This window comes from Centrocercus urophasianus, unplaced genomic scaffold, assembly GCF_019232065.1.
Source record: "Centrocercus urophasianus isolate 14NV4802_14NV808 unplaced genomic scaffold, USGS_Curo_1.0 seq_12, whole genome shotgun sequence".
Classification (NCBI taxonomy): domain Eukaryota; kingdom Metazoa; phylum Chordata; class Aves; order Galliformes; family Phasianidae; genus Centrocercus; species Centrocercus urophasianus.
This window is the reverse complement of record NW_024884364.1, coordinates 26,107,775-26,133,499: the sequence shown is the minus strand read 5'-3', so window position 1 is coordinate 26,133,499 and position 25,725 is coordinate 26,107,775. Positions and strand designations below refer to the sequence as shown.

Sequence of the window (25,725 nt, the reverse complement as noted above, 5' to 3'; positions counted from 1 at the left end):
CTCTGTCTCCAACCACACATGACTGTCTCTGAATCTATTAACAAGTGAAATTTAGTATCTCTCAGGATCTTCTGTGAAAGAAAAAAATACAGTATTGATCTTGACTTCTCGTCTTTCGGTATAGGCCAGAGCATCATGTATCAAAAGCCCTTGAAGTTTTGGCAATACCTGTCTGGTTTACAGGAGGCAAACATCAACTGACAAAATGTACAATCAGCCTGCATTAATCATCTTCCTTTTCAATCTCAGCAAAAAAACCTGCAGGGTGATCAAGAGGTACCAACAAATCTCTCCATTCACCCTTTAGACTTGCATACATTTCCAACCCACTAGATTTACGTGTTCATTGCCCTCTATATTTGAATAAAACAATATTTTTTAAAAGTAAGTTTGGTTAGTTACATACATAATTGTATTATATAATTTATATGTGGCCCAAGACCATTCCTCTTCACTCAGTGCAGCCCACGCAAGCCAGATGATTGGACACCCGTGCTTAGAGTTTCACCTCCCAGTCTGCTCTGTGAAGAAACAAAAAACTTCAAAGGGGCCAGGCTGGTAGCACCAGGGATCTCTCATGGGGAAATAATGTCCAGACTTGAAAGAAAAAAATGAGACAAGAGGGCATTATTTGCCAGAAACATGTTACGCACGCACTGGCTGCTTCCAAAAACATGTCGTGCACTCAGGAAGCCTGAGGTTCCTGACTTCAGGTTGAGTAGCTGGGTGGAGGCTTCCTGAATCTTAAGATTTGCTGAAGTTTCCTTTCCATTCTGTTTTTGTATCCTTCTAACAAAGAAAAGCCATCATTCAAGCTCAGTTTGCTTTTGCTACTGACCTTGTGACAGCTGGCTGGTCCCATGAGTTGGTCTTTATTGGCTGAGCTGCCTGCATCAGCTGAAGTGTTCTCAGCTTAGCAAGTCACCTCTGCCTTGAAAGAGCTGCCAGTCTCATGTGCCATGGTCTTTTTTCCTCTTCAGAAAAGCCTTGTATTGATGCCCTCCCACTAATCTTATCCAAAGAAAAGGTACAGAAAGGGAGCAGTGGAATGCACAAAGAACAGAGAAAAGGTAACAAAAGCCTTCCTTACTTATAGTTCTCTTCTGCTTTTCCCCATACTAGTAGAGTCAGTGACAGGAATTTTCCAGAAACAATCTACTTGGTTTTCATTAAGATAGACCTACAAGAAACTGCACATCAGCAGAGGCTCTATGAGTCTGATAAGTACACTCAGGGATCTTGGAGAGATCTGAACAACATTGGCTTTGGATTTATGTCTGGTCCAGGGCAATTATTTGATTAGCCCTCCTCTACAGTAATTGAAATTGGAAGTGAAAAAAAAAACCAACACATTTCAGATCAGCTGCATTTGGATTAACAGCAAAGTCTATCTGCTCCTACATTCCCTTAGCGCAAAAAACTAAAAGTTATGCTCATTTCTACATTAAACTGATCTCACTCTCATACAAGTACCAAAATAACAAAGTACAAGCCACGTGTATGGGTAGGAAGCTGATAGCTTCAGAGACCATTCAAATACTTCATCATTATCTCATAGATGAATGAAGCCTCGGCAAAAAAACTCTTTCAATTCTGAAATACCCATCTCTCCGATTTCCAACCAAGTACAATGAAATAACAACAAAAACCCACACAAGCCACATACCTCACATACTTAGACACTACTACGATCTCTTTCTCATCTATTCAGCTAACATCAGATTTTCTTTACTGCCTCCTTCACTTCTGTAGCTGATTACTGGGAATCATTACCCACCCATGATAAAAGTCATGATAATAAGTATACATTTAAGTAGTCATTAAAGTTACTGTCATTTTTTAAATAGTCACTAACTTATAGCTACTGACAACAGGAAGAAAATAATGGTAAATTCACTAACTCCTCACATCTCTGTTTAAGATTAATGCTTTTCTTCTCCATCAGTTCACAGTGCTTTATGTGGAAGGAAACAAAGCCAGTGTTACGGTGAGCTATCAGGACTGAAAAACGAGTCACAAGAATCACAGAATAGGTGGGGTTGAAAAGGACCTCTGGAGAGCATTTAGTCCAACTCTGTAAGCAACTGAAAATGGAGACAAAACAAAGATTACAAGAGCACTCAACAAAGAGAGTAGGATCAAGACCACCACCCTCCTCACTGCCCAAGGAAAAAGGAAGACAATCTTAACTGCACAGATTCTGTCTGCATAGCTTGCATATATTTATTACATGTACTTTTAAATCACAGCAATGCATATACTATACCTTTAAACTCCTCTGCTTTTACATTTTTATTATCTGTCTCAATAGCAATTCCAGTCACCTTATGATCTGTAAGAGGACAGAAAAAAAAAGAAAGCAGTTCAGTGATAAAAACTCATAATTTTCTTTAGTGTTTCAGCAGTTTTTGAGACTTCCTTACACAGTACAGGTTGAATATTGTCTGCTAAGAACTTGACTAAGATTTAGAGTATGGCTGGCCATGTGGGTAACCTTGAACAATTCATGTTTTTCTATGACCTGGTATGTGTAAAAAAAAATAAAATGTAATGTTTCTCTTTAACAACGCCATGGTAATATTTACACATGAGAAGTTCAATATAAATAGTAGGTGTTGTTTTCTACTGGAGCAACATCTCAGTCTGCTTTTAATTCAAGTAACTTGTATTAACCCGGGTGTATATTTCATTGTATTTCTGTTATATGGCAGGCTTCTTTCCTGAATACCACAAGCTGCTTATCCAGGCTAACATATGTGCAGTAACTGGCAAGAAAGTCAAGAAAGTACTCCAGTCTGCATTCCCTCAGATTGCCTTGCAGGAACAACTAAATGCATTTCTTTACACAGGTTTATGTCAATATTATTTCAAAAGCATCTCAAGTTCCAGAGGGATAAAAAAAATTTTCAGGACAGTATGGACACTCATCTCACACTCAATTTCCTATGTCCCCATCAGGCACTGAACAACTGCTACAGAGGGTATAAAGAAGTGAGTACAACTCCCTATCACCAATATTTAGAAACATAGCTAGTTCAAAATAGGAGTGTAATCTTATTTTTGACTGATAGAAACTAGTCCAGTTTGACCTGCTATTTGCCTCTTGCACACACAGACCTTCTTTGTCCAAAAATTAATTTCTCATCCCTCATTAGGCATATCTGGGTTACCCAGTATTGTTCTGAAAACACAAACAGATCAAAAATCTCTTGCTTCTCATTATCTTCTTTTGGTTCTTCATTACTTCTGTCAAAGTGTGTTCATCATTTATCATTTCACTGAGTCTATCTGGTTTTCGGATATGAGTACTCACGGCTCCAAGTTAGGATACCATTTTCTTTATACAAAGATACCATACAGAAGTCATCTCTTGCTTTTCTTTCCAAAATCATTCCCTGCTGTTCTAGCCTGGCACTACATATTCCATCCTCCATCTAAGATGCTCCCGTGGGCCTTTCTCCATAATTCTCTAGTATGTCCCCAATTTCCTTTAAAAATACAGATTCTGACATATGAGTATCCTTAACCATCACGGCTGTGAGTCATAGAGCAGTTACAATAACTATTTGAGTCTGCACCACTACAGCAGAGGTTCAGTTGTTCATTTCTAGTATCCTGTTGAGGTGGGTTGACCTTAGCTTGCTGCCTGTCATCCATCCAGCCATTCTCACCACAACTCCTCACTGGGACAAGGAAGGAAAGTAAGATGAAAATGACTTTAGGCAGAAATAGAGGGGGATCACTCGTCAACTACCATCATAGGGAAAACAGAGTCAACTGAAGAAAACTAATACAATTTATTGACTGAGAGAATAGAGAATGAGGAGTGCAGTCAGTCATAACAGCTCCTCTCTGCACACTTTTGCTCAGCTCCAGTGCAGTGCTTTCCCTGCAGCTCACTTCAGGGAACATCCACCCGATCCTACCATGGGCTCTAGGGCTGCAGGGACAACTATGCTTGGGCACCTGCAGCTCCTCCTTCTCTCTGCTGGGTGCCTGCAGGGCTGTTCCTGCTCCCTTCAACCCTCCCTGCTGAATTCTGTGTGCCCTCTCTTTCCCAAACTGTCCTTGAGGCATCCCAGGGTGGCTGCTCTGCCCAGCCATGCATTTGGCACAGGTCAGCTCAGGCCTTGCCTCACACAGCAGTCCCACAGCCTCCTAGCTGTGCCTCGACACCTGTACCCCAGCACACCTGCACTACCATTCAGAGCTGCTGCTTTCTAGGTGTCTTGCTGCCTCTCTCTCCCAAATCCAAATGCCAAGTTCAACATTTCGTTGTTACTCAGAGAATACAGCTTCACACATGGCAACATAAAGAGAATTTTCACATCTGCAGATTAATAAATGATCCAAATTCATGTGCAACTATCCTGTCCTCAGTATGTCTTAAACACCTTTGTGTTACTCCAGAATAGTTACTGCAGAAGTTTATAATATGAAAGTAAATTCAAAGCAAAGATTATGGTTCAAGCACTGCCATTTATGTTCCCTCAGATTGCAGAAATTGCAAAAACATTTCCATTACAAATCACGCTTGCAAATTTTTCCACTCCATCAAGAAAGGAAACTTTCCTGTTGGACTTCCAGAAAAGTAAAACAGAACAAACTGCTAGAAGAGCCCTGAGAAGAGCAGAAGAGGGAACCCCTCTTCTCCCCAGCACCTCCCAAAGTAACAGCTGCCCCTTTACCTACACACACAGCCCATCTTTCTGATTTTGTCTAAGCTTGGCCTAAAATAAAGGCTGAAATAATTCTCCTTTACATCTATTAAGCCCTATTTAGATTTATGGAAATAAATTTAGCTTTTACTTTTACCCAAACCTGTTTCTAGAATAGTCAAAAATTAAGTGTCCTATAATGCTGTATGTAAAAAGTCATGTTATCTACTGAAATAATATCTTCCTTCAGATTTTCATGGTAGGTAGAACATTTTGTTTTGAGGCCCTGACTTCAGCTAAACTTGAGTAGGAAGCATTTCTAGGCCCTAAGCATGTGGGTAAAGCCATTTATAAGCTATTGGCATATCAGCCTTCTCTCTGTGCACAAAACAATCTGATCATTATATTACATACACCATTTCATGAACTTGAAAATTCTCTCTCCTTTTTAATACAGTGATCACACAGAGGCTCCCTGACCTGTTTTGAGTATTCACGAGCTAGAATACACAATAGGAGATAATGTTTTGTGACTTCTGGAGCAAGATCTTACTTACTTAATAAGTACTTACTTATTTCTGTGGAAGTTGTTTTTTTAAATTACTCTGTGTAGTTTGCACTGAGAGCTTGCAATTGCACCAAGTTTGTACATTTCCACCTGGATAAAGGGATTACAGAACACACAAGTCTGGTATGCAATGTAACAGGTACTAAATATTTTGTGAGGAAAAAAAAGAAAAGCAAAGTACTCAGATGCACAAAGCCTTCCTCATCACACACAAACTGCACATACACATGCTCCTTTTCATGAACATTAAGGTGGTGCAGTGGTAGTTGATGATCGAAACCCGATCAAGCAAGAGGTCTTTAAAGCTAAAGCACTTTTTCCTTACAATGCCCTTTTAGAAAAGTTACTGCCAATTACTCAGAAGCCAATTCTCAAGCATTGGATTTTAATTCACCATATGAGGAGCAACAGAGAAAAGATGACAGATAACTGTACTACCAAACTTCTTATTCATCAAATGCTTTTATACACACACTGAAAAACAACAAAACCAGAAACCAAACAGACAAACCCCTACTCTTCCATGGGAGCAATTTAACTTGTTTGAAACTAGGCCCACAAAATGCAGTTTCCATTTAATCATCACACAGCTGTAAACTGACACTAGTTGGAGGAATCATCAAGGAAGAGTGCATTAGTCAAATCAAATCAAAGGAAACTGTGGTGTCTGGAGGAAATTACATGAGAACAGAATCAAAACAAAGTAATAAGTACAAGAAAAGACGTAGTCTTGCGGTATTTGTTTTGCCAAGTTGTAAGTAGCAGGTGGCCAAGAACAAAGCTGAACAAAGGATTTCAAAGGATACTGAAAGCTTAGGAAGTCCAATGTCCCAAGAATCAAGAGATAACACAGACAGTTCTCTCACAATACTCCCCAACAGAGAACAGGAAGGCAACCATTATGAACTCAAATGACACCTTGTGTCTTGTCATGGCCACAGCATTCACGTATCATTTGGTGCTTGTGTTGCCATATTTTTTCCTAAGTGAAGTAGCCCATAGATGGTATAGTCCATACATGAGAGACAGAAGTGAAGAAGCTACTTAACTTCAGGTAAAATTTATCACCTCAGAAGACTCCCCTATGAAGAAGGACTTGCAGGTCCTGGTGGACGAGAAGCTGGACATGAGCCAGCAGTGTGCACTTGCAGCCCAGAAGGCCAACTGTGTCCTGCGCTGCACTAAAAAAGAGATGGCCAGCAGGGAAAGGGAGGTGATTGTCCCCCTCTACTTGGCTCTTGTGAGGCCCCATCTGGAGTACTGCACTCAGTCCTGAGGCCCCCAGTACAGGAAGGACATGGAGCTCTTGGAGTTGGTCCAGAGGAGGACCAGTAAGATGATCAGAGGGCTGGAGCACCTCTGCTATGAGGAAACGTTGAGGGAACTGGGCTTGTTGAGCTTGGAGAAGAGAAGGCTCTGAGGAGACCTCATTGTGGCCTTCCAGTACTTGAAGAAAGCGTATAAACAGGAGGGGGAATGGCTGTTTATGAGGGTGGATAGTGATCAGACAAGGGGGAATGGTTTTAAACTAAGACAGGGGAGGTTTAGGTTAGATATTAGGAGGAAGTTTTTCACTCAGAGGGTGGTGAGGCACTGGAACAGGTTGCCCAAGGAGGCTGTGGATGCCCCATCCCTGGAGGCATTCAAGGCCAGGCTGGATGTGGCTCTGGGCAGCCTGGTCTGGTGGTTGGCGACCCTGCACACAGCAGGGGGATTGAAATTAGATGATCCTTGTGGTCCTTTTCAACCCAGGCCATTCCATGATTCTATGTGGTCACTACAACCAATAGGCTACCTATCATCTTGCTCATGGTGGTGCTGGCAGTTTAGGCAATGTTAACAGCAGTGTGCCAGGGCTGAGGCCCACCACTATTCCTAAACACATTGCTGTCACCAGATGAGTGTTTAAGCAGTTTCTGTCTTCCATCAAGTCATGTGGTAAATGCTAGCCTCCAGTAAACACACTGGAAAGAGCTTAGGACCATTAATAGACTGTAACTGCAGGAATCTCCAGTGTTTGCCAGAAACCCCAGCCAATTTCAAAAACGTGATTTATGAACCAAAATGTAGCCTGGAGCACAAACAGCCCCATTTAGGAAATATAACATGGCATTAAGAGTTCAAACTTTGGACTAAAAGAAATTAACACGCATCATGAAAAAAAAAGAAAAAGCTCAACTTCTTTCATTTATCTTGTAAGTTTTTGAATTGCAATAATGATAGAACAGGATTTACTTTAGGAAAGCTTATCTGTTTTACAAAAGACAAACAAAAAACCAAACACAAAACAACAACAAAACAACCAGAAACTACCGTGCATGCCTGCATACAGAAAACAAATATAAAAGAAGTCTCATTTGCAGGGGAGGCTGTAGAATCCATCTAAATCCAGATGCAGTCTGTATTTTACTAGGCATGATGCGATTATGCAAAGCACAGCGATCCAAGGAAAGAACGCATACTTTGGGGCTGGCAAACCAGTGGGATATAAAACACCAAAAGAACTCAAGGGCTTTCTCAGTCATCCCTTCACTTATGTGGTGGTAGCTGTCAGCAGCTTTTATAATGTTTTGGAAACTGCTGGATTTAACCACAGTAAGTTTTAGTCATCCAGGCACCAGAGCTGGTGGGTAATACATACAGCACCTGAGAGTATCTTAACAGTACATGAATTACATGGCAAGATTTTAAACACTCTTCTTGGCTAATTAGGACACAGTCCATACAGATGTTTTTAATCAAGACAAAAAACTAGGGATCCCACATCACATATATGTGTTATCCATGCGTCAGTGGCAAATGAGATATTTCTCTACTAGCCTAATGAAACGGACTTTAACTAAGTTAAGTTTTTAATACTTCGTACTTGTTAAGAAAAGTTGCTCCTCAGTAAGATGCAGTGCTTGTTTCCTGGCACTACTAAGAAGTTGTTTGAGTTGTATCTGTGCTGCTGCAGTCTCAAGTGAGGGAAAAACACACGGCTACTTATTTTCAGTAAACAGTACTAAAAATGCATTATCTTGATCTTCACTCTTGGGAATGATGGGTACATAAAAAGCAGCAGCCTTTTCTAAAAGGCTCAGAAGAGAAAAAAAATATATACGTAGGCAGAGTAATACAGCCTAACTTCTATGCTTCAGCACAGCCTATGAATTCCTAAAGGAAGTGTCTTTTCCATTACTAGATCAACAATCTCAAGAAGAATCTTGTAAAGTACTTGCATTTGTGCATGCAGATACCTGTTAACTTCCCCTCATACTCCCTGACCCACTTTCCTATACTCCCTTTCCTAATTCCTGACAAATCTCTTATTCATGGAGAAATGACCAGCTTTACAAAGCATGGGAAGAAAAAAAAAAAAAAAAAGCCAGCTAAATTCAACATTTGGCTTCTCTTTTAGAAGAGAAGCTATTACAAAATTACAATTCCAACTCTACTGTTGAGTAGTAATCTTACATAAAAAATTGACCTTTCCTCTGTAACCCAGAAACCCCAGAAAGTTCCCCCAGACCCAAAGGCATTTTCCCCTATTACATACAGACCAGGCTCGGAGCCACACACAGTAGATTAGTCCTCCCTTCTGCCTGCTCTCCTGAGTAAAGCCATTCATTTGAAGGTTCTAACAAGGCCAGCGTCCAGATGGTAGGGTAGTTAGAAATACAACACACACACACTACATGTCTTGCTGAGTTAGTCATCAGGCACTTTCTTCATCCTTCTTCGTTAAAAGATCTCAAATAAAGAGCAATGGCAGTCAAATTCTGCATATATATATATATATGTACACAGACACACATTTCTACAGATACCCAAGCAAGACACAACAGTCAGTTTTTATAGTACCCTACCTGCAAAAGCTCTATTACACCAAAGGAAGGTGTACTTTAGGCTTTTTTCTCAAAATATGACAGAACAGTAAGCAGTTACAGAAGAAAACTGAAGTTAAAGCATTTAAATGGCCACGCTGTCCATCTTCAAAGTTTCTCTTGGATTCACTACTTACTGAAGATCTAGAGGTCTAAAGAAAGAAAAAGCAACAACAAAATGTAAGTAGCGCTATTTTATTTAGATGTAGCATATAGAAATAAAAATACAATACAGGAATTCTTCACATTCATCTGTTAAAGAAAGCGTGTTTTTAATCAGAGTCAGCAACTCTGCCTTTGTGATGGAAAACACGTGAGAAGCAGCTCAGAGAACCATACTACATATAGCTGAGAGCTGCTCCCTAGGGGGCCAGAAGCTTTGTCAGTGTGACCAAGAGCAGAATTTCTACCTGTGTTGAAAGCTGGTGTTGGATGGTCTGAAGAGCTCTCAATCTCACAAGGGCAAAAAAGCTCTTTTGTTGTATTGCCTCAATTAGAGAGTGGACTAGAAATGCAGTTCTTATTCAGGATGCCAGCCTAGGAACGGTTTAATGCTCGGCTTTGTGTCTGTGCTGTTCAGTGCAATCTGAAAGGCCAGCACATCAGCTGACGTTGCCCTTACTTTTACTCTCAAGATATTTTTTTGCTTAACTTGAAGGTCAGGAATAGCAGGAGTACAGTTTTCAATTATCTTTAGTTAGCAGCAGCAGTCCCGGGAGTTTAGGATCACGTTCATGATCACTTTGGAGCACAGCCCCAAGGACAGCAGGCTGGCAAGGCAGAACTGGAAGTGCCTGTAGAGGAGAAAGTAGGGAATAAAGACAACAAGTGGCATGGGACAGGAAAGGATTATTTAGGTCAGCCTTTATGAAGAAATTGAACACCAAAGTAAATGAATTCCAGAGAACACTAAACAGCCTCCAAATTGCTTTCAGTGGTCCCAACGCAGATTACTGCGTGACAAGGAGTGGGAAATTAGAATGTGTACGGTTTTAGAGATACATTATTAACCAAACAACTATTTATGGCTCTCGTTTTCACAGCGGCCCCACAGAGACCTGCCTCCAAGGCCCGCTGCCCAGCGCCCGCCGCGCTACGCATTCGGGTTGCCACAGCAACGCGGCGGCGGCTCAAGGCAGCCTGCAAGCGCGGGAAGACCCGGCGCTGCGCCCACTGCTGCCTATTGCAGCAGGCATCAGGATGCTGAAAGGCTTGTGTCCTGTGCCATTGTGTTTCAGGAGACCGTTAGGAGAGATGTCACTCCCACAGCCTGTCGGCCGCCGATGTCCCACGCACCTCATGTAGCACACAGCAGCAGCGAGCTGAAGGAACAGGTCTAACAGTTCAGCAAAATGCTTGTCCGTCCAAATACCTGGAGAGATTCTTACAGCGCGATTACTGAATTCACAAAGCCGAGGCCCCACTGCAAAGTGGCATGTCCCTCTGTGGCCAATAGTGCTGGGCTGATTTACATCAACCGTAAAATCAACCCTGAAACATAAGGGAGCTGGGAAACAAGAGAAAACAAACAACTCCCTCAAAAAAGACACACAACCGTTTGGGCTCTCATTTCAAGACAGAAGTTCCACGCTAGGTTTCAGAGGTCTGCACAACACTCAAGTGACTTTTGCTGGGACTGCCAAGCAATTTCAAAAGGATAAATGCTTTCAAGAAGTTGGGTCTTTTATAAGCCTACAAACACACATCGAAAAAAGCCTGAAAACTGAAAAAGTAAACTGAAAACTGAAAAAGTAAACTGAAAAAGATTCAGTTTACTTTCTAGCTGCACCAGTCATGATTCAAAAAAACCCAAATAGAGATGGAGCTCCTGCTTGCTCAGAACTAGAAGAGCTACTGAGCTTCCTCATGGAGAGGTCATGTTTCCAGATGCTAGGAAAAACATCAGGTCTCTAGGATTTCAGATCTTGGAAACAAATACGTTGTTCTAGTAAGGGAATGTTTCCTCCCATAAATAGTGTCATCTTTTTAAGCTGGAATCAAGTTTCCTGATCATCCTCAGTCCCTTCTCGGGTCTGAATCATTTTTTCCACATAGGACTTTCCAACCCCTTTTTGATTAATCTAGGCATTTCTACAAAGCTCTTTCATGGCAGAAGATGAGTACCTATTAAGGAGTGTCTTCTAAAGGTAAATGAGTACCAAACTAGTCATAATCGGGCACTGCAAAGAGATCCACAGTAACAGGTAGAATTGCCAATTAGACCAACCACATCCAAATGTCTCATTTTCAGAAAAATTAAATAATCAAAATCAAGCCAGCATTGTCACCTTACATCCTCCACTGAACGAAATGATCAATCTGAAATCTGTAGCTTAAAAAATACATTACTGTCTCAGAAGCATTCACCTAGAATATACTTCTGTACTAAATGCGGAATGGATGCAAGAACAGTTCCTCATGGCAAATTTTTAAAGAGAGCTTTGCACTGGCTTCCTTCCATTCAATTTCTGCTGACTTTGGAACAAACTATGACTTCATTCCAGCTAGCGTGTCCATTAAACAAAAGTGTATATACATAAGAATCTTTCCAAAAACAGCAGGATACTCTTTAAATGGGAGTGTCAGGTTTCTGTAATGCTTTGTGGATTTAGGATTTCTGAGGAGACATTTTCAGCTGCTGATGGTGAGGCGTCACTTGACTGAATTTCACTTGAACCATGAATTTTAGGACTATAACTTGTTAGTGATCAGAAGCACTGGACTATATACTAGCTTTTGTCCTCACAGTGCTACAGACCAGTTTCTTTGCTAATACGAGCTGCACGTACAATGGTCACTTCTCTCCCAGCCAAAGAATATGGTGATCTCTTCCAAATCATCTGCACACAGTTTGCCAAATTAGCTCATCCCACTTTCATTCACACATGATCCCACAATACTGCCAAGTTCTCTCAACAGTCTATTCCTGCTAGAAGCAGCTAGCAGTTATGTTTGATGTTATTACTTTCAATCAATGTTGTGGTTTACAGTACAAATACATGCATATAACGTATTAAGAAGAGCTAGGAAAAGCAGAAGATGTTTTGCATGCTGGAAGATGTAGGGTGATTAGAAGATATCCTCCGGAAGGTAGACCTAAGAACAATAGGTCACAGTGTAGTAGGTGCCAAATTTTCCTCAAAGGGAATGAAGAGGGTAATAATAATAACCACCATAGAGCTTTCATCCCAGTCGAAGAAACACAAGGAAAAAAACATATGTGTATTCAGATTAGAAAACATTGGAAGAGCAACACTGTACTGTTACACAGGAAACAGGAATAAACAGAGCAGCTCTGTGTTGTATTTATTTTTAAAATCAAGTGTACATGTTAACTCAGTGATCATCACAGCACTTCAACAGAAGAGGTGTGTCAGGAGCCACACATTTGAGAGAATATTTGGGAAAGGTTAACAAGCAATTCAGCTGCACTGCGTCAGAAGGGCAAGCTTGGGAAGCAACCCAACATTCACAATTCACTAGTTTGAGGCTTCATGTAACATGACTTGATTATCTTGTCAGCAGATATTTAAACTAAGAAAGCACCAGCTGTTTCACTGTCACAAAAAAAAAAAAAACCCACCAAACCAAAACAAAAAAAAAATATGTAACAAAAAAAAAAAAAAAAAAAAAAAAAATCCTGGGGAGAGAACAACTGCATGGAAGACAAATAATCTTGTCATAATTTAGAAACAAAACTAATTCCTATTTTGATGTGTTCCTTGTAGTCATTATTATTACTTTTAAGCCATTAGATATTTTCAGAATTAAAAAATAAAATCTTTTTAATGATTTCACCTCCTGGCCCACCTTTTCAAGTGCAACTTCAAAGATTCATAGAAGTCCGGAAGTTAAAACGGCCATATATAGAATACATAAGATACACTATTCATGTAAGACATATATCATTAAAACTCAGGTATTACACATCTAAAATGCTTGCTAGAGTCAACGGTTTAACACATTTCAGGAAATCATGACTTCCAGGCTGGCATATATGCTTTTTTAAACTCCTGTTTTGTTATCTGCTTTGCCTGCTTTTGACTTCATTCTCTTTATCACCAACTGTTCACAAGATACGGATATTTTATGAACTTGCATGACACTACATTTGCTTAAACTTAAATTTCCTTTAGAAATAAGACTAAATAGTAGTATTTTGTAGTACTCAACTCAGGCTAACTAATTTCAGCTTAAGGATTTCCTTTTGAGAAAGGTATCTGAAGAACTCTTTAAACACTATGCTGGCATGTAGGTTATACAGGCAGATGCATACCAGAATAAGCACTATGATCACATGGTATCCAAATAAAAAAAGTCTTCAGAGTTTAGCTCTAAAGCCACATAGCAATCCACGTTAGTAAGAAGAGGATCTGACATATTTACATATTTACTTCCACTGTTGTTGCAGGTCTGCTCATCTTGCATTAAGACTGTAAGGTACCAAGCTAGCATCAGCAGAGTTAGGAACGGTCAAGAAGCCAAGAAAGGGAACAAGATGGTCTGTTAAATAATAGATAGTTACCTGCAACTCTCTCCTATAAGAGGAACTCATTGCCATCTAAGTTTAGCTGAAAGCACACTTGTTAAAAGAAGCCTATAAGCTTTTATGCTTTATGTTTGAGTGCCAAGTTATGTTTTATGGCAGCTAAGGACGAGGACCCTTACAAGGCAAAATGAATTACTCTTTCACATGTATGCACACACACACACACACACAAAAGAGTATCCACTTCAGGGCTGACAGATATGCAACTCCTTATAGCCAAGTCTACATATACCTTCCACTTAACCAGTTAGCCAAGCCCTTGACATATTTAGCTGTAAGAGTTTTTTTGGATACCATCCGCCCACCCTTCACTTTTCCCATCCCAAAGTAGAGACAGATAAAAGTCATGAATTATCTTCAGTCAGCACAATTCAGAATTTAAAACTGATTTCATACCACATTTCTGCTTTAAAGACTTTGCCCATATGGATAGGGCTCCAAAGACTATAGGGATTCAAATGCAGGATTCAGCAGCAAAATGATACTGCAATTTTTTTCTTCTTCTTTCGATTTTCAGATGATTAGCTGCATCCCAAAACTGAAGAGTAAATCTTAGGTTACTAACATGTTAACACAGGAGATAAAATTGCAAATAGTATACCTGTAAGCAGGGCTACCAGAACTGAAGTCTGCTTATATATGCACATATTGGACACCAATGACACTGTTAGCTCTACTGATTCTATGTATTATCTTACTCTCCTTGTATTCGTGCAAAATTATTCAGTTTTAAAAGAAAGACAAAATTCCTCCCTACCCCCTGCTGTATTCTGTTCAATGCTTTTAGCTTCTCATCTCTGCTGGAAGTCACAGATAACGCATTGCTTCAGTAACGGACAGAAGATCTGCTCACTACCCAGCTCACTCTCTCCCAGACTGCTCTTGTGATTTGTGAGGGGGAAAATAAACAAACAAATAAATAAATAAAAACACACACTGACATAATTGTTAAGTGCCAGTAAGATCCAAATTTTCCCCAACAATTAGACGAAATTACGAACTGCTGTGTTCACCTTTTTTATCGAATGCTAGGCTAGTTATAAAGACTGCTCTCAGCTTTCCAAAGTACTGTAAAAACAATGTTTTTGTTTAAGTAGACTTTGTTGCATAGATATTCCCTTCAAACAGAAAACAAAGTATCTGCCTTAAACATCTATGACATTTTTGGAAGAAAGCACAAGTTTTCTGGGATTTTTTTGTTGGATTGAAGACTATCTTTATAAGATAAGAAAACAACAAGAACCCACAAAAAAAAAAAAAAAAACTGCACTGCTTTATTGCTGCCTAAAAGGCATGACGTTTGCTTTATCTCAATAGAAGCATTCTGCACCTGCAAGTCTCTCAGCTGTGTATACGAGAATCAGCCATGCCCACTTCTCTATTTACATAACTTGGAAAAGGTTTGCATAAGCTTTAAAGAAGTTTGAAAGCTTATAAACAGATATCACTTTCTTACTCTCTCACAGAATTCAGCACATTCTCCCATGGCTATTTATGTTAGAAAGCCTGTACTTATTGCAAAGTCTGGACATGGCCTCAGAAGCAATGCTTTCACTTCCCCCTTCCCAAAAAGGGAAGATAAAAACCTGAACACAGCTGTGAAGTGAAGAGCAACTGTGAGCACTGTTAGAGAGCTGAGAACTCAACCAGAGATACAACTGGAACTCATGTCAAGAGTCATAGCAACAGGAGCTGAAAACAGCTTTTAGTAACTATCTCCATACACACTGCTGATTCCATGTAGAAAAACAGCTTTCCCAGATGACTCTTATGCCCCAGAACATTATTTACTGAAAGGCTCAAAACTAAGTACATTAAATTCTGGAAGTACACCAGAGCCATCCATTCAACAGTACTTGAACTGAACACACAGAGAAGAATCGCATCTACTTCTTGTACTTAATACGTTTTGGGAGACTTCTTTATCAACTAGCACTGTTTGAATCAAGTGATGTCTAGGATGTAGATCTTCTATAGGACAAAAAAAAAAAAAAAAAAGTAGTTGACTTAAAATTGGAATTATGTAAAGGCCTCTTCAAACTGTATGGCAAGAAGGAAAAGCTAATGCTAACGCAGCCTCAAGCACTGCTTCACACTATGTAAGCATACTCTCACTATGGTATGCATCTGCTTACCTCTCTATACCTTCTATTCCAGGCAGAAACTCTTGATATTACCAGCAAGACTGGTGTCCCTGAATTTGTCCGCTTTACTATCAATCCAATACTACAAAAACAGCATCTTAAAAACCTTATGAGCTCTTACAACTACCAGGCTGTCTCAATCTCCCTCTACCTCTTCTACATTTTCAACTGCTCTATTCAGTATATAAATACTGATTTCTTTCTGCCTTAATTTACTTTCAGGACCTTCTCAAATGATTACAACATATATATGCATTAGTAAACCACATTACACTTCGGAGGAACCTTACTGTGCTCATCTGCAAGTAGCAGTGGCATTCACTGCAAGATACAAAGAAAACCTCAAATACTGACTGAAAATAAAACATTTTCATTTCACTCATTCATTCACACACAAATATTTACTGGCATTTAACATTTATTTAACATTTGTTTAATTTGTTTAATTGGACTGAACTGAGTGCATGTTATGAAGCTGATCCTTACATTTGGACACTGCTCTCAGTCATGTGGTCTGATTTTTGGGTGATCCTGTGTAGAGACAGGAGCTGGACATAATGATCCTTGTCAGTCCCTTCTGACTTGGGATGTTCTATGATTCTAACAAAAACTAAGTGAATATATATCTATTGAAACTTCATACCTGCCAGAGCTGTTCTTTTCATCTTGAGTCTGATTATTTCTTACTTTTTTAAAAGTCAGGATCAACTTGTTATCACAATGCAAGCTGGATCTTACTGAAAACGGCCGAGTTTTGAACTTCCTAAAATTAAGCATTCAGAAAGGCATATTACTGTATTTTCCCACCATGTTCTCCCCTGGAAATAATCTCTGAAAGAAACTGGACGCCTCCTTTGATTCCTGTTAACCAGGAGGGGCGACAGTCTCACCAGCGGTTCAACAACTACTCCTGTTGTTGTATTCTTGCTGTTGCTCAGAAATGGCTATTTTTCCCTTCTTGCATCTCCAAAAGCTCCTTCACCTCCCAGTGCATGCTAGGAAGTGACAACTGAATGGGACCAGATGTTCAACTGCCAAGCTTACCTTCTGGCAGTATTACAAAATAAGCACTCAAGTGCTCAGTGATATCCTGTGGGGATTAAGGTGACTTAAGTCATTGGAGACTTCTAGAAGAAAATGTGAACTTGGGAAAGAGAGGTGAGCACAAGCACACACGATCACCCAAACATTGCTCCAGCTTCATTTTCTATCCCATTCTCCTTTCCGAAACACTAGCATTCTGGAAACATATCATTTGTCTGGATTACAAAGGCACCATAATATTTGCTCAAATCTTCCTGTGGTAGAATTACAACAAAGTAATGGGCAACACTTTGAGGAAGATGTGGCAGGTTTTTCTGCAGAAGTGTTTTGTTAAAAGTGATAGTTCTCTGAGAGTTAATCAGGATGGAAAATGACATGCCAGAAAGTAAAAACTACTCCTAAAAGGTCAGCTTTTCTTGGGAGGAAAAGGTGAGCTAACAATAAGAAAATTGCCAGTAAAATATTTGACTTTCAGTTTCCACATAACATTTCCCTAAGTTTCCATTAAAACACGCCCAGCTAGATATTAGCTGCCAAACCGGAGAGGCTAACATAACTAAGATAACTTACCAAGTCATCACAGTGGAGAAAAAAATCTCAACCAACCAACCAATCAAAAACAGCAGTAAGACAGTCTGTGACAAGTGCTTCTGCTTGATGTTAGTCTGTAACTTCAGGGAAACCTTAATTCAACCATTCTATATAGCCCCGGCAAAAGCAAATACAGACTTAATTGTTTTGATATAAGAACAATTTTATTGCTGAGTGGATGTTCAGTAACTTCCCTTTATGTAAGTTTTACACTGGACTGACCTCTATTATTGCTAGGAGAGAGCATGACACCAAATGTGACTTTCTCTGAGAGAACTGTTAAGTGAGAACGCCAGTTGTAGGGAATCAATTATAAAGAGATCATCTTTAAAAACACTCTGAGAGAAAGATGATATTTCACAGTGCTGATGGAAACTAACTGAATTGTAACAAACTTTTAGATTTCAATTTCAGAGTTAAGTCACTAGTTACTGATTCTCCAAATGCAGACAGCCCTCAAGATTCACCTCCCCACCTATCAAGGGAAGCTTGCTTTCTGCTACTGCAGAAGATTTACATGTATGTCATCTTGTATCTTTAGTGAAAGAGTATCACTACTATTTACTCATGTGAAATGGAATGAGAGCTGATTTTCCTGTGCATTAGCCATGCAAGATGATTTTCCCATACTTAAAAAAGAGTTGTCTTGCTCATGACCACCAGCACTTGAGGTACCCTTTGAGGAAGCCATATGTAAAGGCTGTCTTTAACAACTTCAGCTCACTTCCTTAGAAACAGGTTTGCACACGTGCTTCCCCAGTAACATCTGGATTTAGACAGTGGCCTCAGACAAGCTTGGTAGCTCTAAGTTGTGAAAGATGATTCCAATGATCCCGCAAACGTTAAGTCAATCATCTAAAGAGAAAATACGAAGTCAAAGTTCGAGCACTTCCACGTTCTTGCTCATTTATGACACCATCAGCCAATTTCTGTAGCAGAATCCAGCTGCCAGCATGCTGCTGCCAAAATAGTCTGTAGCAGGAAATACAAATATTATCACAAAAACAAACAAACAAATAACCAACAACAGAAAGAACAACCAACAAAAACAACCTTGGTGTAATTCAGTTAAGTAGCCAACAAGGAGACCTCATCCAGGCTCAATTAGATCTGCTATTAACAGTGGTAATTTTAGCTCTCATTATCAATGCCATATGCCCTACTGCAGTCACAATTACCAGAAATACATGCCCTGTAACACGAACAAAGAATAGCTGCAGCACTAAAGCTGAGAGAACAGGACCTTGGAGGCCAAGAAATAGTAAAAGCAAGTGTTCCAACTTGAATACAATCACCCTAAACAGAAAAAGGGAATTGTGACTGCCTTGCAGTGATAGTACAGGTGCATTTCATGCTTCCTGTAGGCAATGAAGGAAAGCAGTCATCTTCATTTTTCCTTTTGCACACTGAGAAGCAGGCTGTAGGGGTAGTAATCAGAAGAAAGGATACCACAGAGCAAGCCAGGAACCAGCTCCCTGTATCTCCTCTCCGCTGGCAGAAAGAAGAGAGACAAACCCTTACTAAACAGTGGCACTGCTCCTGACTGAGTCCGTCTGAAACAGAGATCCCTTCAAAGATGAGTATCTAGAAAATAGTGAGACTTTTCAATAAAGCTCACAGGCAAAATTTCCCCTAAGCACTGAAGATCTAACCAAGGGGTCTGAATTGTGAAAGTAATAAGATTGAGAAGTCTGTCTCTCTTGCAGAGGCAGGAAGGTCTTCCAACCCAATCCTGAATTCTTAAGCTTTCTAGAATTCCTGTATGTCATGCTGTGTCACCACAACATGACAACAAAAACAACAACAACAAAAAAACAAACCAAAAAACAAACAAACAAGAAAGGTAAAAAGGCAGACAGGTTCAGTGTTATTTGTACTGACTTCAGAGAAATAGACAGCCTTGCAAATTTAAGAAGTTCCTTCTCACCTGAAAGTGGACTCTAATTTAGAAATCAAAATAGGTCCTTATTAAGCTAATCCAGCAAACACAGAGGGCTTGACAGAAGACAGGGGGTCAACTTTGAGAACATCATCATATGTAACAGGGAAAACACAATTTAAAGACTTCCAAGCACAATGCTATTTTGTACAGCTAATGCAGTCATGCTCTCTGCGTTCTTCAAGGGATGGAGACGTGACTTTTTTTGACTTAGAATCTATGTATCTGTCTGAAAGATTCCCAAGCACTAAGCAGTGTTTGTTTTAAAGCCAGTAAGAAAAAAAATCACATCCTCACCTTATTTATTGCTGAACCAAACTACCCCAGAGGGCTCCATGAGATGTTTATGTAAGATTGCTATTTATTGCCACCGCATTGTCCTTGCCCCGACACATCACACTGCATTTGTTTTCAGCATCACCAGCTAAAATTTTAATTCTAGCTTACAGTAATGCAAAGAAATTTAAAAAATAAAAATAAAAATCACACCTGGAAGTTCCTCAGAAGAGCCAGTTCATCAGTACGTACCACCTCCCCAGCAGCTGCTGTGACTATTCATAGCAACTATTTCTGCACATTTTCTAACTCATACCAAGAGAGCTCACAAATCTTAGCCTGCTCACCTTTGAAAACACTCACAGGCAGCATCAGTTTATGGAGTTCCTGCAGACTGAGACCGTATGACTGACGGTCTCCAACTCCCCTACTTTCCCCTAAATTAAAGATAAGAGAGGCTTTAACTGAGAGCAACCACTCCTTCTATGGGTCATTAGCATTTCTTAGTATGCTCTCGCTGAAAAGACCTCAGCACTGTTCTCGGCTATGCTGACTTCCTATGACCAATTTATCCAGCCCTTAACTCCTGCAGCTGAATCACCAAGCAAGTTCTCTTCTGCTGCTCCACAACAACCCTCACACTCTTTCAGTATTAACCTAGTTCTTTCTTTTCCTCATTAGCTTTTGCCCATTCCCTGCTATCTCTGCAACATGTTGGGATCCAGACCCACACTAGAAATGACTCAACACATACACCTGACATGAATGCCAGCATTACTCAGACTTATTGTTAGCGTGAGCGTGCTACAGCCCTAGGAGCAGCAGCAGACTCCCAATAGCTTTTTCTGCCTGGATTTCCTCCAGCTCACAGAAACAATCAGCATTTGCACACCCACCTGCAGCCACTTTCTTCATGCAAAAACTCTGTATCACCACATTGTTGGTAAACTGAGCCCTCTCTACCAGGCATTTTTTGGGGGGAACAGTGACAGGAAGAGAGAAAAATAAGTGTCTGCCAACAATTCAGCCACCAGACTTAGTGTACTGCTTTTAAATCACTCTGTGGCATTTCCATGCTGACCAAAGCCAGCAGTATCAACACACAAAACCCAACAATGAGCAGCCTGCAAGTGCTGAGACCACTCACTCACTAAATAAATAAAACACCCACAGCAGCCTTATTTGATTAGATATACCCATGAAACTAACAACAAATGAAGAAAAAGATCAAAGAACACTTAATTTTTTTTAAATTTTTTTATTTTATTTTTTTCTAATTCACTGTGTGGTAGAGGAAATCTACATCAGCCACCCACCTAACAACCCAGGTTTTTATAAGGTCTTGTACAGGTAAAGACAAAGGAAAACTGCTACCAAACCAGAGAACAAGCATAGTGTAAATCACTTAAAGATCTGCCCTTTCAGAACATTACTAATCATTAAGGTATGAAAAGATGATCAAGTCCAACTGTCACTGTGCCTACTGACCATGTCCTTCAGTACCACATCCACACAGTCCTCGAACATCTCCGAGGATGATGACTCCACCACCACTGTGGGCAGCCTGAGCCACTGCCTCACCACTCCTGAGAACAATTTTTTCCTAACATCCAACCTGAACCTCTCGTGGTGCAACTTGAGACCATTCCCTCTCATGCTATCTCTGTTACCCGGGAGATGAGGCTGATCCCCACCTCGCCACAGCCTCCTCTCAGATGGTTGCAGAGAGCAATGAGATTTCCTCTGAGCCTCCTCCAACTGAAAAAACCCAGCTCCCTCAGCTGCTTCCCATCAGACTTGCGCTCCAGCCCCCTCACAGCTCTTTTGCTCTTTTCTGGGCATGCTCCTTCTTGTAGCAAGAGTCCCAAAACTGAACACAGTTCAGTGAAGACAGAGGAAAAGAAAAATAGCCACCAAGCTAAAGAACTAGCAGAGTGCATGTTACTTTGAGTCTGCCCTCCTCCAAAAAAAGATCTTGCACACACAAATTTCTGTTAGGTGAGGAGGAATGAAAGTTAAATGCAAGAGTGCCCTACTGAGCAGCTGAAACAGTCAGGTCTCAGGTTCTCACTTTGTTAGCAAGATAACACGAGCTGCACAGTTTTTTTTCAGGGCATCCTTTCCACATATTGCCTCTTTCCCAAAGGCAGCAGTGAGACACAGAGTGTATAAGAGCACAGTCAGATGTGATCCAAAAGCACAAGCTTTCAGAGGACTGACGCTAGGAACACTGCATATTCATTCACTGCTTCTCTGCAGCTACGCGGCCCCGCACTCTGCTTTCACTCATGTCCATGTGCTTTCCGGGTGGGGCAGCTTTTACCAACTTCACCTCTCTCCATCTGGTTTTTCAACGAGTCAGACAACAGGACCATAGACACGTTGGAAACATCAATCCGCTCTGGGTTACCCGCAGAAAGCACATTTCTGGAACTTGCTCGTTCACCTCTTTGGACCCACCCGGAGGGCACGCGGCGCAGCCCGCATCCTAACACTCGCAACGCCGCAGAGAGCGGCCAGCTCGCCTTGAGGCTGGAGCAACTCTCATCCGCGCCCGCCCCGCGGTCGCTGTCCCCAGGGACGCAGCAGGGACCCGCGCCCCAGCCGGGCCCCCCGCGGCGCCCCCTGCTGCCCGCAGGGCAGCTCCCACCCTCCGCCCGCCTCCGCGACCCGCGCAGCCCGAGCACAGCAGGCTGCCCGGGGGCTGCGGAGCGCTCCCTGAGGCGACGACAGCTATATGCGCACACCCACATATGCACACGGACAGACGCGGCACGAACGTGCTCCCAAGGAGGAGGCGCGGCAACTTACAGCAGAGGACCCCCAAGTACCCGAGGAGCAGCAGGCGGAGGCTCGCCATCTTCCCGGCAGCGGCCGCTTCCCCCGGGCGGCAGCGTATAATCACCGCGGGGGGACGCCTGCTGCAGCGGGGCGTGGGGCGCGGCCCGGCCGGCGCGGAACGGAACGGAGCGGAGCGAGGGGGCGGCCCGGTTCGGCCTCGCCTCAGGCGGCCCCCGCGGGGCTGCGGGGCTCCGCGCTCGCCCCGGAGCTCCTCTGCGGAGCGGGGCCCGGAGGGGCGGTGCCGGCCGATAGGGGGTAGCCCGCGGCGGGGCAGATCCAGGCGGCGCCGGGGCGGCAGGTGGGGAGCGGGCGGGGGTTGCTGGCGGCGGGTACCGAAGTTTTCGGCTGTCAGGCGCAGCGCCTTCCCGCGCTGCTCGGTACAGCCGGGCGGCTCTCGGGCTCGGCTGCTTGGTCCTCCGCGTCTCCGGGCTTTGCGGGACGACCCCGGGCCTCCAGGTCGTCCCTCAGGGCCCGAGCTTTGCCCGCTTGTCAGCTCTCCGTGGCCGTATGTACGTGTTTACATGTGATTTCACGGGTGTTGGCAGCTGCAGAATAAACTTTGGCTTCGGTTACAAAAGGCTTAAACTTCTCCCTCGAGAAGCTCACAGTCACTGCTTGCGTTCGCTTCTGCAATTACACCCATCTAGGATGGAGAGCAGTGGAATGGAAGCAGGCGTCACAGGGTGAATGGTGAAATAGAAGTGTAGGTAGATGCTCTTGGCAAAAAGGGAGCGATGTGATGGCAGGGAGCACCTTCAGACACAGAGCTCATCCACAGCCATCCATCACACCCGTGCAGGATAGGATGCTGTGTGCATGTATATGCCAGCACAGCAGGGCAGCACAACCGCCTCCACAGTCTCCTGTCTTGGCACTTCATACTTGGTTTAGGAAGATCTTCATTAAATATGCAGGAGGTGCAATGGTTCTTTAAATGTAGGAATCAGGGGAAAAAAAAACTCATCACAATTAATTCTGCATCTGAGTCGTTTCTAATGACATTTTAAAATACACTAGCAATGTAATATGGTTCTGTAATAGGAAAAGTTTTAGAAGTATTTCTGATGATCAGTGCAGCAACATTGGCTGTATTTTTAGACTGAGCAAAATGGGGAAAGATTGTTTATAAATGAAGTATCCAGCAGCTCTTTTAGTAGCAACCAGAGAATTAGGATGAAACTCTTCATATAAAAATCTGAGTCTATTTATCACATACAAAAATGTGCATAGAATATAAGTAATATTTTTGAAAAAAAAAAAAAAAAGGCATATGTATACACAAACACACACACATGCATATTGCAAGTATATGTTGCCACTCTATGGAAGGAGCCTAGTGGAAAAGGTGTAGAGGAGGGGAATGTCAAGAAATGGCAGAACAGTACTAAGGTAAGGGACAGCTCGGAGGGTGGCTGCTGAAGCCAAAACAATGGCAGTGAACCAATAATGTGAATGGAGAGATCAGAGGTGAGGAGGAGTTGTCTCGTTAGGATTCCCATCAGAGTCCTTCCATCACAGTAAACACTCCATTTTGATTGTCCAAATAGATGGATTCTGATGCAGCATTTAATTTGTATTTCATTAGGATGACTCATACCACAGTAAATCCACTTAAATACTTTCAGTTTATACAAACAAGAGCTTTGTATGGGAACTATTGAATTATGGCCTGAACCCCTGATGGATCACCTGAGGCAAGCACTGAGTCAGCTGCAGGAGCACAGGTGAAAGCAGTTCACCTGTGTGACTGGAAGTGTGGAGCCTGGTTACACCTCTCCTAGATCCCATTTAAGGGCTGACTGCTACTGAGATAGGATCTCTTCTAAGAGATTTCTTCTCTTGTGGTTTTTTTTTTTCCTCTCTCTTCTTTCTCTGTGAGCTTAGCGTATAGGTAAGCTTTTCTATTCATTTTTGATTGTCCCTCTCCAATGTGATGATCTTTCTGGTTATATGCTCTCTAAAGACCAGCCTAACTTGTATGTATACTTGTTAATTATATACACTTATATTGGGTATAAGGGAAATGTTTTTTACAGTAAAGGTGGTGAGGCAGTGGGACAGGTTGCTCAGAAGGTGGTGGATGCCCTGTCCCTGTAGACACTCAAGATCAGGTTGGATGGGGCTCTGAGAACCTGGTGGAGCTGTAGGTGTCCCTGTTCATTGCAGGGGTGTTGGACCAGATGACCTTTAAAGGTGTCTTCCAATTGAGAAGATTCTATGATCCTATGGTTCTGTGATTAAAAAAAAAAAACAAAAACAAAATCTGCATACAGAATGCAGGTGAAAGTTATCTACCTTATGTTGTAATAACAGTTACAGTCAAGTTGTTTGTATGCAAAATCCTTAAGAATAATGTGCAAGTGTAACACGATTTCCAGACTTAGCTACTTAATGATCTCAGTAATTTCTGAAAAAAACCCATTTCATTATCTAATATTTTACATAGATCCACATTCTTATATTATAGTGGAATTCTTTCTCTATTAAATGAAACTTTGTAGTAGAGCTGCTGGCATTAACCTGCTGTAACATTACAAGTTTACATCTTCTATTAGGATAGAAGCACTTCACCAAAGTGTTAACAAGATCTATGCCTTCACTTTGGAAACAGTTTTTGGATATAAAGGCACTGCAATGTGAATAATTATGCTGCTGATAGGTAAGAGAGGAAGACGATTATGATTTCACTTCTTAAAAACATGTAATGCAGGGAGAAAAGTGCTGCTCCATGAGAACTGGCTGTCTAGTTAATTGTTAAAAGAGTAAGATTTAATTCTTGTATAATCACACATATCATAGCTTATAAATACCAAACTAGAAGACATGAATGGAAGACCTAATGAATATTCATCCTTGCACTGCCATCAAAATGGAAAAAAAAGTTTAACGGAAAGCTGCATTTCTCTGCTGCACCCCATTCTGGCATAAGCCTGACATGTTTCAAGCCTACTTGTGGAAGTGAAGCGGACCAATCAGCATAACCATAGTTTCATGTCAGCAAGAATGTATCTGTAGCCTGTTGATGAGTATTGCAGTGTCCGTGAGCTGGTCAGCTCTTGGTTGGGGAATGAAGCATCAGCGAAAGTATAGAGGGTTATAGTTCTGCACTCCTTCCATTTCCTTGTGTTTTCTTTACACTTTCTTTGTGTCTCTGAGCTTACGTAGGTAGGCCAGTGAGATTACTAGGAGTGCTAAAGAAAATGTTTAGGATATAGAGCTACTGAGGAAGAGAGGGAAGGGCATGCAAAA

At 41.6% G+C, this 25,725-nt stretch overlaps 1 protein-coding gene across 2 annotated transcripts in view; it reads right to left on the bottom strand.

Annotated features, from left to right (window-relative positions):
• The window catches only part of JAM2 (junctional adhesion molecule 2), a 34,494-nt gene extending 11,944 nt beyond the window's left edge, over window positions 1–22,550 (bottom strand). The window contains exons 1-2 of one of the 2 annotated variants that reach the window (XM_042811059.1): window positions 22,447–22,550; window positions 2,267–2,332 (exon numbers count right to left, since the gene is read on the bottom strand). In XM_042811059.1, the coding sequence (XP_042666993.1) occupies window positions 2,267–2,332; window positions 22,447–22,495 (115 nt within the window). In that variant the 5' untranslated portion in view covers window positions 22,496–22,550. Of the gene's footprint in view, window positions 1–2,266; window positions 2,333–19,982; window positions 20,023–22,446 lie in introns of those variants that run through there. The other variant, XM_042811060.1, reaches the window with a different exon arrangement.
• Window positions 22,551–25,725: the final 3,175 nt, after the last annotated feature.